The following is a 12,654-nucleotide window of genomic DNA, read 5'->3' on the forward strand; positions in this document are numbered from 1 at the left end:
TGCAAGTCATGTCTTTGCTGATGCTTTGCTTTTGCTTGTGTGCTCAATGGTGGGTGCCAATATTTTTTTTGCTGGTGGGGGAAGATGATTGGTGCTTATGTGTGGGAGGGGGGAGCTGGGGGGGCTTTGGGGCTCTAATATTTAACTGTCATTCATTCTTTGGGGCACTCCTCTGTTTTTCACGGATGTTTGCGAAGAAAAAGTATTTCAGGATGTATATTGTATACATTTCTCTGACACTACATGTACCTTTGAGTCTCTAAATAAATTTTTTTTAAATTCCTCTGCACTTGTTCTGCCTGCTGTTTTGGTCTCTACCTGACCCTCAGTGGATAGTGAAGCGGATTACCTAGTCACTGTCCCCTGTGGGACAAGGTACAGTCTTGATTTGAGTCCAGGCCATCCTGGGTCACTGACATCTGTCTTACAGATACTTACTGTGAGAGCATTGTTAAAGTCACCAGCCTCCAGAGTGTCCAAGACATTTTCAAGGAGCAATGCCTCAAAAAGGCAGCATCCATCATTAAGGACCTCCATCACCTGCTTCTCACTGTTACCATCAGAAAGGAGGTCAAGGAGCCTGAAACCACACGCTCAACAATTCAGGAACAGCTTCTTCCCCTCTGCCATCCGATTTCTGAATGGACATTGAACCCATGAACACTACCTCAATCCTCTTTAAAATTTTTATTTTTGCTCTACTTATTTTATCTCTATTACATACGTATATATATTTACTGTAATTCAGTTTTCTCTCTATTATTATGTATTGGATTTTACTACTGCCACAAAGACAACAAATTTTGCCAGTGATATTAAACCTGATTCTGATGTACCTGCCCCAGTCTACTCCTCTCTCCCTACTCCTAGTAACTGTTCTTTCTTGTCAGTCTGATGAGTTTTTGATGTATTCATTACAGTACTGTGGAGGTATTGAGCGATTTTTGTGTATTTTCTAATTTGCAGACAAAATCGACTAAAGTTACATGGGTGAAAACAGACAGTTTGTTACCTGGGTATATCCCAGAATCCCCTCCCCCACATCTTCTTTTGTACATTTATTAATCCACTCCTGAATCTTTACTGAATTCTTCATCACCCTACAGCATGGTTACTCACTCACCTATTTTGGGTCAAATGATGGACTGTGGAGAGGACTGCAGAGGCTTAGCACCAATACAGACAAACAAAGGTGGGTATTGCATGCCAGCCGCCTGTGCTAAGCGTTGGAAGGATAGAAGTAAGCTCTGTACCTGGTTTGGTGATTTCCACAGGTGTTTGCTTCTTCCACCACAAACAACTTATGACTCCAGTCCCATCATCCACTGCAAAGCACAAGTAACATGTGAGAAGGATAATACAGGTGGTAAGGGTGATGTGGGTAACACAAGTGACACAGGTGAGTGGACCAGAACCAGGAAAGGTGACTTTTATCTATTTAGAGTAACAGGCCCTTCCGGCCCATGAGCCTGTGCCACTTAATTACACCCATGTGACTAAGTAACCCACTAACTTTGGAACGTGGGAGGACACTGGAGCACTCGGAGGCAAACTATGTGGTCATGGGGAGAATGTACAGACTCCATACAACCATTAGGAGGATTGAACCCCAATCACTGGTGCTGTAATAGATATGCTACACTGTGCCGCCCAGTCCCACAATACTGTTAAACTCTGAGACCAACCATTTAAGAACAAGATGTACATCTATTCCCAGAACCCTACTGAGTCTCAGCAATGAACCAACCTACAGCTCAAACCTTACCCCCAGCCAAACCATTCCCACCTCACAAATTCCCCATGCTTAGAAAAGTAGAGGGCTATGGATAACCCTAGGTAATTTCTAAAGTAAGTACATGTTCGGCACAGCATTGTGGGCTGAAGGGCCTGTATTATGCAGTAGTTTTTCTATATTTCTAATTTACTGAGGATATTCCAGGGCATTCTGTAATCTACATTAACTCGTGACGCAGGCTCCAGAACTACAGTGCCTATAAAAAGTATTCACCCTCCCACTTGGAAGTTTTCATGTTTTATAACATTGCATCACAGTGGATTTAACTTGGCTTTTTTGACAATGATCATCAGAAAAAGAGTCTTCCATGTCAAAGTGAAAGCAGATCTCTACGAAGTGATAATAAATGAATTGCAAAAAAAGAAAACAAAATTTACAAATGCACATTAGTATCAGTAAAGCAGAGGCTAAGTGTGTAATTTGGGGAAAAGTCATCCAAATGGGGCAAGAAAGGTGGGACAGAGAGGGGAAAGGGAGGCATTTATATCAAATACAAAAGAGTGTTACAGCTATTAGGGTAGGCAGTGGATACAGAAGAGAGGAAACTGTGTGGACTAGGTTAAGGCTGGGGCCCTGTGCACTAAACAAAACACTGAAAATGATAGGGAAACACCAGACAGGATTGTGTGAGGAGTGTCAGGAAGAGGAATCAGTAGAACATGTAATTCTGAGTTGCAGGAAGTATGGGATACAGAGAGAGATGATGAGAATTAATCTAAGGGAATTGGGCGTGCAGGAATTCACATTAAAAGAGTTACTGGGCATGGGTGAGAGAGCACAGGTCAGGGTACTTTTAGCTTTCTTAAGTGCTACAGGGTTTTCTTTATAGGATACGATGGATAAGCAGGAATAGGGTTCTAGGATGGCCAAAGAAGGAAGGATAAAGTGTAGATTGGGGGAGTGGGGTGTGTGTGAGTGTGAGTGAGTGAGTGAGAGAGAGAGAGAGAGTGAGAGAGAGAGAGAGAGAGAGATGGGTGAAGGGATTTAGAATGTAAGTCTGTCATCTGATCCACACTCCGGAGCAGAAGGTGGTGGTAATGCACCATTAAGCTGGGTGCTAACTGCCGAAGAAGAATTGCAAATATAAAATACAAAATAATTGATTGCATAAGTATTCAAACCCCCCCGTCCCCTTTTAATATGACACACCAAATCATCACTGGTGCAGCTAATTGGTTTTCAAAGTCATATAATTAGATAAATGGGGTATGTTTTTGGAGACCTGTGTGTAGTCATGGTGTTTCAATTAAATGTAGTAAAAATACACCTGTATCTGGAAGGTCCAACTGCTGGTGAGTCAATATCCTGGCAATAACTACACCATGAAGACAAAAGAACACTGCAAGTAATTCCACAAAAAAGTTATTGAAAAGCACAAGTCAAGAGATGGATAAAAGAAAACTTCCAAGTCATGTATATCCCTTGGAGTACAGTTAAATCAATCATCAAGGAATGGAAAGAATATTATATAAAGTGTAAATCTGCCTAGAGCAGGCCATCCTCAAAAACTGAGTGACTGTGCAAGAAGGGGATTAGTGAGGGGGGCCACGAAGAGATTTGTGACAACTCTGGAGGAGTTACCAACTTCAGTGGTTGAGATGGGAGAGAATGCACGTATAACTTTTGCCAGGGTGCAGCTTTATGGAAGAGTGGCAAAGGGAAAGCCATTGCTGAAAAAAAAACTCACATGAAATCTCGGCTAGAGTTTGCAAGAAGACACGTGGGGGACTCTGAAGTCAGCTGGAAGAAGGTTCTATGGTCTGTTGAAACCACAATTGAGCTTTTTGACCATTAAACTTAATGGCATGTTTGCCGTAAGCCAAACACCACACATCATCAAAAATACACTTTCCATATCACGAAGCATGGTGGTGGCTGTATCATGTTGTGGGGATTTCACTGCAGCAGGCCTGAAAGGCAGAGGGGTAAAATTAATACAGCAAGATATAGGGAAATCCTGCAGGAAAACCTGATGCGGTCTGCAAAAGAACTGTGACTTGGGAGAAGATTTGTTTTCCAGCAAAACAATCACTCCAAGCATCAAGCCAAAGCTAAACAGAAATGGCTTCAAAATAATGTCCTGGAGTGGCCAAATCGCACTTCAGACTTCAATCCAATTGAGAATTTGTGGCTGGACTTGAAAAGGGCTATTCACTCACGATTCCCATACAATCTGACAGAACTTGGGCAGTTTTGTAAAGAAGAATGGGAAACAATTGCAGTGTCCAGATGTGCATCCTGGCCACACAGACTCAAGGCTGTAATTGCTGCCAAAGATGCATCTACTAAATACTGGCTTGAAAGGGGTGAATACTTATGCAATCAATTATTTTGTATTTTATATCTGCAATTCGTTTAGATCACTTCGTAGAGATCTGTTTCACTTTGACATGAGTCTTTTTCTGTTGATCAGTATCAAAAAAGCCCAATTAAATGCACTGTGATTCAATATCGTAATGCAATAAAACATGAACATTTCTGAGGGGGGGGGAATGAATACTTTTTTATAGACACTATCATTGTGGGGGAGCAGCATAAGGGACATTGGCCAAGGGGCGAGAGCAACAGGTCTCCAGAGCTGGTGGTAGGAGGAGGGGGTAGAGTTAAGTCAGAGTTATACGGCACGAGAACAGGCCCTTCAGTCCGTAAGACCACTAGACACAGGAGTAAAATTAGGTCATTTGGCCCATCGAGTCTGCTCTGGCATTTCATCATGGCTGATACATTTTCCTTCTCAGCCCCAGTCACCTGCCTTCTCCCTGTATCCCTTCATGCCCTGACCAATCAAGAATTTATCCACCTCTACCTTAAATATACATAAAGCCTTGGCCTCCACAAATGCCTGTGACAACAAATTCCACAGATTCACCACTCTTTGGCTAAAGAAATTCTTCCTCATTTCAGTTCCAAAAGTACACCCCTCAATTCTGAGGCTGCGTCCTTTGATTTCATACTCTCCTACCATAGGAAACATCCTCTCCATCAAGGCCTTTCACCATTTGACAGGTTTCAATTATGTCATGCCTCATTCTTTAGAATTCCAATGAATACAGGCCCAAAGCCTTCAAACGCTCTTCATATAACAAGTCATTCAAACCTAGAGTTATTTTTGTGAACCTCCTTTGAACCCTCTCCAGTTTCAGCATATCCTTTCTAAGCTAAGGTGCCCAAAACTGCTCACAATACTCCAAGTGAGGCCTCATCAGTGCTTTATAAAGTCTCAACGTTTCATCCTTGCTTTTTATTCTAGTCCTCTCGAAATGAATGCTAACATCGCATTTGCCTTCCTCACCAGACTCAACCTGCAAATTAACCTTCAGGGAATCCTGCACAAGGACTCCCAAGTCCCTTTGCGCTTCAGATTTTTGTATTTGCTCTCCAGTTAGAAAATAGTCAACCCTTTCATTTCTTCTACCGGCAGCCCACCAGAAAAGACTCCCTTTATTCCTGCTCTTTGCCTCCTGCCTGTCAGTCACTGCTTTATCCATGCTGGAATTTTTCCTGTAATACCATGGGCTCATAGCTTGTTAAGCAGCCTCATGTTTGGCACCTTGTCAAAGCCCTTCTGAAAATCCAAATACACAATATCCTTTGTCTATCCTGTTTGTTATTTCTTCAAAGATTTCCAGCAGATTTGTCAGGCAAGCTTTTCTTTTGCGGAAGCTGTATTGACTACGGCCTATTTTATCACGTGCCTCCAAGTACCCCCAAAACCACATTCTTAACAATCGACTCCAACATCTTCCCAACCACTGCGGTCAGACTAACTGGCCTATAATTTCCTTTCTTCTGCCCCTCTCGAAGAGCGGAGAGACATTTGCAATTTTCCAGAACCATTTCAGAATCTAGTGTTTCTTGAAAAGTCATTACTAATGCCAATAGACAATAGACAATAGGTGCAGAAGTAGACCATTCGGCCCTTCGAGCCTGCACCGCCATTCTGAGATCATGGCTGATCATCTACTATCAATACCCGGTTCCTGCCTTGTCCCCATATCCCTTGATTCCCCTATCCATAAGATACCTATCTAGCTCCTTCTTGAAAGCATCCAGAGAATTGGCCTCCACTGCCTTCCGAGGCAGTGCATTCCAGACCCCCACAACTCTCTGGGAGAAGAAGTTTTTCCATAACTCTGTCCTAAATGACCTACCCCTTATTCTCAAACCATGCCCTCTGGTACTGGACTCTCCCAGCATCTGGAACATATTTCCTGCCTCTATCTTGTCCAATCCCTTAATAATCTTATATGTTGCGATCAGATCCCCTCTAAATCTCCTTAATTCCAGCGTGTACAAGCCCAGTCTCTCTAACCTCTCTGCGTAAGACAGTCCGGACATCCCAGGAATTAACCTCGTGAATCTACACTGCACTTCCTCTATAGCCAGGATGTCCTTCCTTAACCCCGGAGACCAAAACTGTACACAATACTCCAGGTGTGGTCTCACCAGGGCCCTGTACAAATGCAAAAGGATTTCCTTGCTCTTGTACTCAATTCCCTTTGTAATAAAGGCCAACATTCCATTAGCCTTCTTCACTGCCTGCTGCACTTGCTCATTCACCTTCAGTGACTGATGAACAAGGACTCCTAGATCTCTTTGTATTTTCCCCTTACCTAACTCTACACCATTCAGATAATAATCTGCCTTCCTGTTCTTACTCCCAAAGTGGATAACCTCACACTTATTCACATATTCACACTTATTCAATGCCTCCACAGTCTCTTCAGTCACCTCTTTCATCTCATCCCTCTTGACCAAGTGTCTGCCTAAGATGGCTGTGTTTGGCCATTATCCCTCAAAACCTTTCCTATCCATGAACCTGTTCAAATACCTTAGACACTGTATTTGTAGCTGCCTCTGCCGCTTCCTCTGGCAGCTTATTCATATATCTCCTCTTCCATAGGGGAAGATAACTCTGGCACTGAGACCAGGGTTGGTGTGCGTGTATGAGAGCGGGGAGGTCTTTAAGTTGGGCTGTATGGTGTACATGATGTTCATACAAGAAGGTAGGAATCGGAGCGGCAAAATGCCCTGCTCAGAGCAGCAGCTCCCACTGAATGAGGTAGTGTCCTAGTCAGTCCCAGCCCACAGCTTCACCTGGATGCTCAGGCTCCAAGCTGCTGAGTCAAGGAACAAACACAGAAGCCACTGGAATCACCAACCTCCAAAAATGCAGCACCTCTCCTTCTCCTGCCTCTGGACCACAGTCCCCAGGATGTCCACCTTGCTGATGGGGTGGGTCTTATAGAAAAACACACCTGTGCAAGGGAAACAAAAACTGTGACTTCCTTTGTGAGAGCAAACACTTGCAAAGACTCAGGTACAGGCTGGGCTGAAGTTAAAGTCTTTAACTAAAGGAAGCAACAGCTGAAGAAGACAGGTGTGAGGTGTGAACATTCACAGAAAAGAAAAGCACAGAAGCAGGCCCTTTGGCCCATCAAGTCTGTGCCAAACCATTTAAACTGCTTACTCCCATCAATCTACACAAGACCATAGCCCTCCGTACCCCTGCCATCTATGGTATACTTGGTATAAACAAGATTCAGAATATCAAAAATAAATAAATGTGTAAAAAAAAAAGCTTAACAAATGGGTTTCATGTTCAATATATGTGCATGTATGAAGTTCACATATGAAGTTCCTCAAGACTGGAAGGTGGCTAATGTCATTTCATTGTTTAAGAAGGATACCAAGGTCAAGCCAGGGAGCGACAGGCCAGTCAGCCTGATATTAGTGGCAGTGAAATTACTGGAGGGAATTCTGAAGCAAAGGATCTACCAGCATTTTGGGTATACAAAGTCTGATTAGGAGGATTTAAGTCAAAGTTCAAATTCAAATTTATTATTACATATATGTCACCATATTCTACCTTGAAATTAATTTTCTTTCAGACATTTATAGGAAAATAAGAAATAAATGGAACTTATTATACAATAACACTGATGATGTACAAAAGACAGATCATGCAAATAATAATAAAAAGTAAACAAAACATGAGAACATGAGTGCAGAGTCCATTTAAATGTCAAAGCAATTTACAGTACATAACTGAGTCATCTTTAGCTTTGTGGAAAGTTGTGCTTTACCTAAGGTTGCAAGAAAAAGTTCAAAAGATGTTTGACAAGTGTGACAAAATAAACTTCAGAAAAGTTGAGGCCCTGGGATTAATGGGGTAGCTATAGAGTGGGTGTTAAACTGCCTAATGAGAGTACACTGGTGACTTCTCAGGTCGATTGTTTTTCAGGCTGGACATAGCATAGCTCCTCCAGCCTTGTGTAGAACTTGTCCGTGGCCAGTTCCAGGTCCAGTGATCTTCTGATATTTATTAGTTCTTGTATGTATTTAGTAGGGCAAACAGGTCGTCTCAGCAATTAAGGTTCTCAGAAATGCAGTAAACAGTGATGAGACCATGAATGGTGTCAGGAGGAGGGAGACTCCCACTGGGAAAACAGACACGCATGAATCATGATACATTTCACACAGAATATTCCTCAGAAAGGATAAGGAGGGGAAAAATCCACAACAGTTTCAATACGGGCATCAAAGACTCTCAAGAAGGCAGCATCCACCATTAAAGATCCTCACCATTAGGAACATACCCTCTCTTGTTACTATGATTGGGGTGGAGATACAGGAGCCTGAAAACACAAACTCAATGATTTGGGAACAACTTCTTCCCCTCCACCATCAGATTTCTGAACAGTCTATAAAGATTCAAAATACATTTAATATCAAAGTAGGTATGCAGTATACAACACTGAGATTTGTCTTCCCCACAGACAATCATAAAACAATGAAAAGCATGGAATCCTTTCAAAGAATAACACCAAATCCCACAAACAGGAAAATAAAACAAGTGAAAAATGTAGAATATTAAACACAAAAATCGGAGAGTCCAGGGAGAAACTAAAGATGGCACCAGAGGGCGACTTCTTCCAGTGAAACTGTTTAAATTCTTCTCTCTAATGTCTTTTCTTTCCTTTTCAAGGTGGCTTGGGTCCTGTTGGAGTCTGTGATCTACAGCTGCACTCAAACTGTGGTTCTTCACGGCATTGAGTTCCCAAAACCAGGGCACGCCAGGCAGTCACTTTCAATACCTACAGGAGCGGCCCAGAAGATGTGCACCTTGGGGGTGCATCCTTGTGGTCAACTTGATTCCCACCGGTGTCGCCAACTAAAGTGTCGTAGGAGATTGGAACTCCAAGATAGTGGATGTGGCTGTCAGATGTCGTTGCACTCGAGTAATAGCTCTCCCTCTCTCAAGGATGATAGACAGTTTGCTGCCAATTCTTGAGTCGGGGAACTTGAAATAAAAGCAATGCTGCAAACTGTAATATTAAAACAGTGAGCTGTTGGTCTCCCTTCTCGCTGTGGCAGCAGTGGTACCTCTCTCTCTCTCTCTAATAGAGAATTGATGTTTCAGGAGGTTGAAGAGGTTAACTGACCTGTAACTGTAACACAATAGTTCAGATTGAACCTCTGCATTATCCGATGGCCACCACCAGAGGGTCCTTCTGAGCAGTAGCTTCATCACCCAAAGGAGAAATTGTACATTGGCTGGAAATCCTCTCCAGCACTGAAATATTAATTCTGGTCCTCTCCTCATAATGCCGAGTCTGATTATCATTTGCCACATTTCTGTTTCATTTTAACCAAAGATACTACGTATAATCACTCACAAGGTGCTAGTGGAACTCAGCAAATCAGGGAGCATCTCTGGAGGGAAATAAAGTCAACCTTTTGGACTGAGACCCTTCTTCAGGAATGGAACTTGCTCCCAGCACGAATGTCCATTTCACTAATTTCAGGTAATTACTCTCTCTTCTCCTTCTGCCTTTTTCTATTCCCGATTCTGGTTTCCCTCTCATCTCTTCCACTCACCTGTCCATCATCTCCATCTGATGCCATTCTTCCATGGTCTACTCTCCTCTCCCATTAGATTCCTTCTTCTTCAGCCCTTTACCTCTTCCACCTAACATCTCCAGCTTCTCACTTCATTTCCACCCCCCCCCCCCAGCAATCTGGTCTCACCTATCACCAGCCAGCTTTTACTCCTCCCCTCTCCTCACCTTCTTTTTCTGACTTCCTCCCCCTTGCCTTCCAGTCCTGATGAAAGGTCTCAGCCCGAAACGTCATTTGTCAATTCCTCTCCGTAGATGCTGTTTGGCCTGCTGAGTTCCCCCAGCATTTTGTGTGTGTGTGTGTTGCTCCAGATTTCCAGTATCTGCAGAATATTACATGAATGTATAAACCATACTCTTCACCTGGGAACACTGAATGGAAGACGTAGAGGGGGTTTACTTTGTGTAATCTACACTGCCCTTCTCAATGGGGTGTTTGATGGAATCAGGTTTATTATCACTGACATATGTAGTGAAATTCAAATACGAGGAAATCTGCAGATGCTGGAAATTCGAGCACCACACACGAAGTGTTTGTGGAACACAGCAGGCCAGGCACCTGATGAAGGGTCTCGGCCCGAAACGTTGACTGTACTTCTTCCTATAGATGCTGCCTGGCCTGCTGCGTTCCACCAGCATTTTGTCTATGTAGTGAAATTTGTTGTTTGGTTGCAGCAGTACAATGCAAGACAAAAAAATGAAAACAGAAATAAATAAATAGTGCAAAACAGGAATAGTGAATTGCTGTTTCAGAATTCACTATTCAGAATTCTGATGGCAGAGGGAAAGAAGCTGTTCCTTAAAAGTTCAGCTCAGGTTTCTGTACCTCCTTTCTGATGGTAAAAGAGAGTATGTCCCTGATGCCCAGTGTCCTTAATAATGTATGCCACCTTCTTGAGGCACTGTTTTCAATGGTGGGGAAGCTAGTGCCTCGGATGGGGCTAACCAAGTCCAACCTTCTGTAGCCTCTTTCATCTAATCTAACCCATCCTGTACCTGAATTACCCCCACCTAAACGGATCATTTAATAGTCAACCACTGATTTACCTGGAATATGCCGAGAGTTCTTGAGTTCAAGGATGTCCCGGATATAGAGTTTGGCAAACACTACATGTACTGGGTCCAGGCCCCACAGAATGGGTGGTACAGGGTCCTCTGCACTGTCATAGTGAGCCATTAATACCTCAGTCTCCTTCACATCACCAGAAGGCAACTGGACGAAGGCAAGTGTCCCTGCTGTTGAAAATTAAAACCAATGGAGTTAAAAAATCCATCAACACCAAATGCACCCCATTTATTTACCAGTCCATGCTGGACAATAGAGTCTGTAGTGAGACCAACCCCAAAAACTGGGATCCATTCTCCTCCAAGCCCCAGAGGTTGAGTAAGCAGAGAACAGGAATGAGAGTGGAATGCAATCTATCTACGATGCTGAAGGTGAACTGTAGGAAAGAACGAGGAGTGGGGGGGACAGTGACGGAACTGTCGTCGAAAATGTTTCATCAAAGGCAAAGATGTCTACCCACTAGATGTCAGCTATCTCCTGCAGACTGATGGGGAGCCCGTGTCCTCATCAGTCATCTCAAAGCCCACAAAACCGTACAGGAATCACCGTCAACCCGCAGAACTATTCACAAGATATTTGAGTTGTATTTATTAACACTGTGCATCTTCTTTCACGAAAACATGCAAAACCGTTTTTAAAATCCTTTGCCATTTCCCCTTTTCCGCAATATAATTTCTCTGCTCCCGTTCTGTAACGTGTTCCTAACTATGTATAGAACGGCGGGAATCACTTCAGGAACTGGTTCTACTTCCCACTCCCCCGGCCTGGACCTTCCTTATACCCCGAGGCATGCGACCAGTTACACTACAGACACTGCGAATGTTACCCACGGCCTGCGGAGCCAGGGCCAGGATGATTTGGGGTTGTCACTAACACAGTAGGCGACATAGACGAAGGCCTCAGCCGCCTGACGCTCTCCCGATGGAATATGAGCCATCTTCGCCACTCGATTGCTCCATACTGGAGGAAAAAGCGGTCCTCCGAGGACGCGGGTGTCACTTACCATCTGCAGGTGAACGCCATGATCGCCGCTCGATTGCACTGACCTGGAAGTCGGCACGGTCCTCCTCGGACGCGGGCGCTAATTGGCTGTTGCGAGTGTCATTCGGAGGTGGGATTGAGGAGAGGGAGGGAGCACGGGATCGCGCGGGTGACGGGAACGAGCATCGGGCGCGCGCTTCGTGAGGGGTGGCAGCGTCTCCCGGCATGGCGGCGCCTCTGTGGAACTGACGACCCCAACGCCCGAAAGGCGGCGGGACAGCGGCCGCGCCCGGCAGGAGGGCCCGGGGTAGGGTTCCTGGCTCCGAACGATCCCAGACCGAGTGTGTATTTACGGCTGCAATTTCCACAGAGTCACCAAGAACAACACGAGTACCTTTGGGACAATCTGCAGTAACCAGGATCACAGGGAGCGATCCGGAGTAAAACGATCACCGCGTAGTGTTCCGGAGTAAAACGGTCACTCGGAGCGATTCGGAGTAAAACAATCACCCGCTGTGATTCAGAGTAAACGGGATCACCAAGAATGATCCGGAGTCACTGCGATCACCAGGAGTGATCCGGAGTAAAACGATCTGCAGGAGTGATCCGGAGTAAAACGATCACCGGGAGCGATCCGGAATAAAGCTTGATATCAAAGCCACCAGTTCGAGTCTCCTGAGCATTCCCGGGTGAAGCCCAGGCCTGGTGTTATAGTCGGAACCTTGGAACGTCAAAAATGTCTTTCTTTAACTTTCGGAAGATTTTTAAGATCGGCGGGGAGAAGAAGAAGAAACAGTTTGAACATGTGAGGAAAGATGTGAATCCCGAGGAGATCTGGGACATCGTTGGCGAGCTTGGTGATGGGGCATTTGGCAAAGTCTATAAGGTGAGTCCGGTTGGTGCTAATGGTG

The 12,654-nt window shown here is 44.3% G+C and overlaps 2 protein-coding genes across 10 annotated transcripts in view; one reads left to right on the forward strand and one right to left on the reverse strand.

Annotated features, from left to right (window-relative positions):
• The window catches only part of stn1 (STN1 subunit of CST complex), a 38,995-nt gene extending 27,170 nt beyond the window's left edge, over positions 1–11,825 (reverse strand). For 3 of the 7 annotated variants that reach the window (XR_012096084.1, XM_073027096.1, XM_073027090.1), the window contains exons 1-4: positions 11,593–11,712; positions 10,744–10,932; positions 6,958–7,053; positions 1,254–1,325 (exon numbers count right to left, since the gene is read on the reverse strand). Coding sequence is in view for 6 of the 7 variants with exons in the window: in XM_073027096.1 (XP_072883197.1) it covers positions 1,254–1,325; positions 6,958–7,053; positions 10,744–10,932; positions 11,593–11,650 (415 nt within the window). In the remaining variant the exon portion in view is untranslated. Of the gene's footprint in view, positions 1–1,253; positions 1,326–6,957; positions 7,054–10,743; positions 10,933–11,588; positions 11,713–11,765 lie in introns of those variants that run through there. The other 4 variants (XM_073027092.1, XM_073027091.1, XM_073027094.1 and 1 more) reach the window with 4 other exon arrangements.
• Positions 11,826–11,903: 78 nt separating this feature from the next.
• The window catches only part of slka (STE20-like kinase a), a 114,925-nt gene continuing 114,174 nt past the window's right edge, over positions 11,904–12,654 (forward strand). For all 3 annotated transcript variants that reach the window (XM_073027097.1, XM_073027098.1, XM_073027099.1), the window contains exon 1: positions 11,904–12,629. In XM_073027097.1, coding sequence (XP_072883198.1) covers positions 12,480–12,629 — 150 coding nt within the window. In that variant the 5' untranslated portion in view covers positions 11,904–12,479. The remainder of the gene's footprint in view (positions 12,630–12,654) is intronic.

This window comes from Hemitrygon akajei, chromosome 23 (assembly GCF_048418815.1).
Source record: "Hemitrygon akajei chromosome 23, sHemAka1.3, whole genome shotgun sequence".
Lineage (NCBI taxonomy): Eukaryota > Metazoa > Chordata > Chondrichthyes > Myliobatiformes > Dasyatidae > Hemitrygon > Hemitrygon akajei.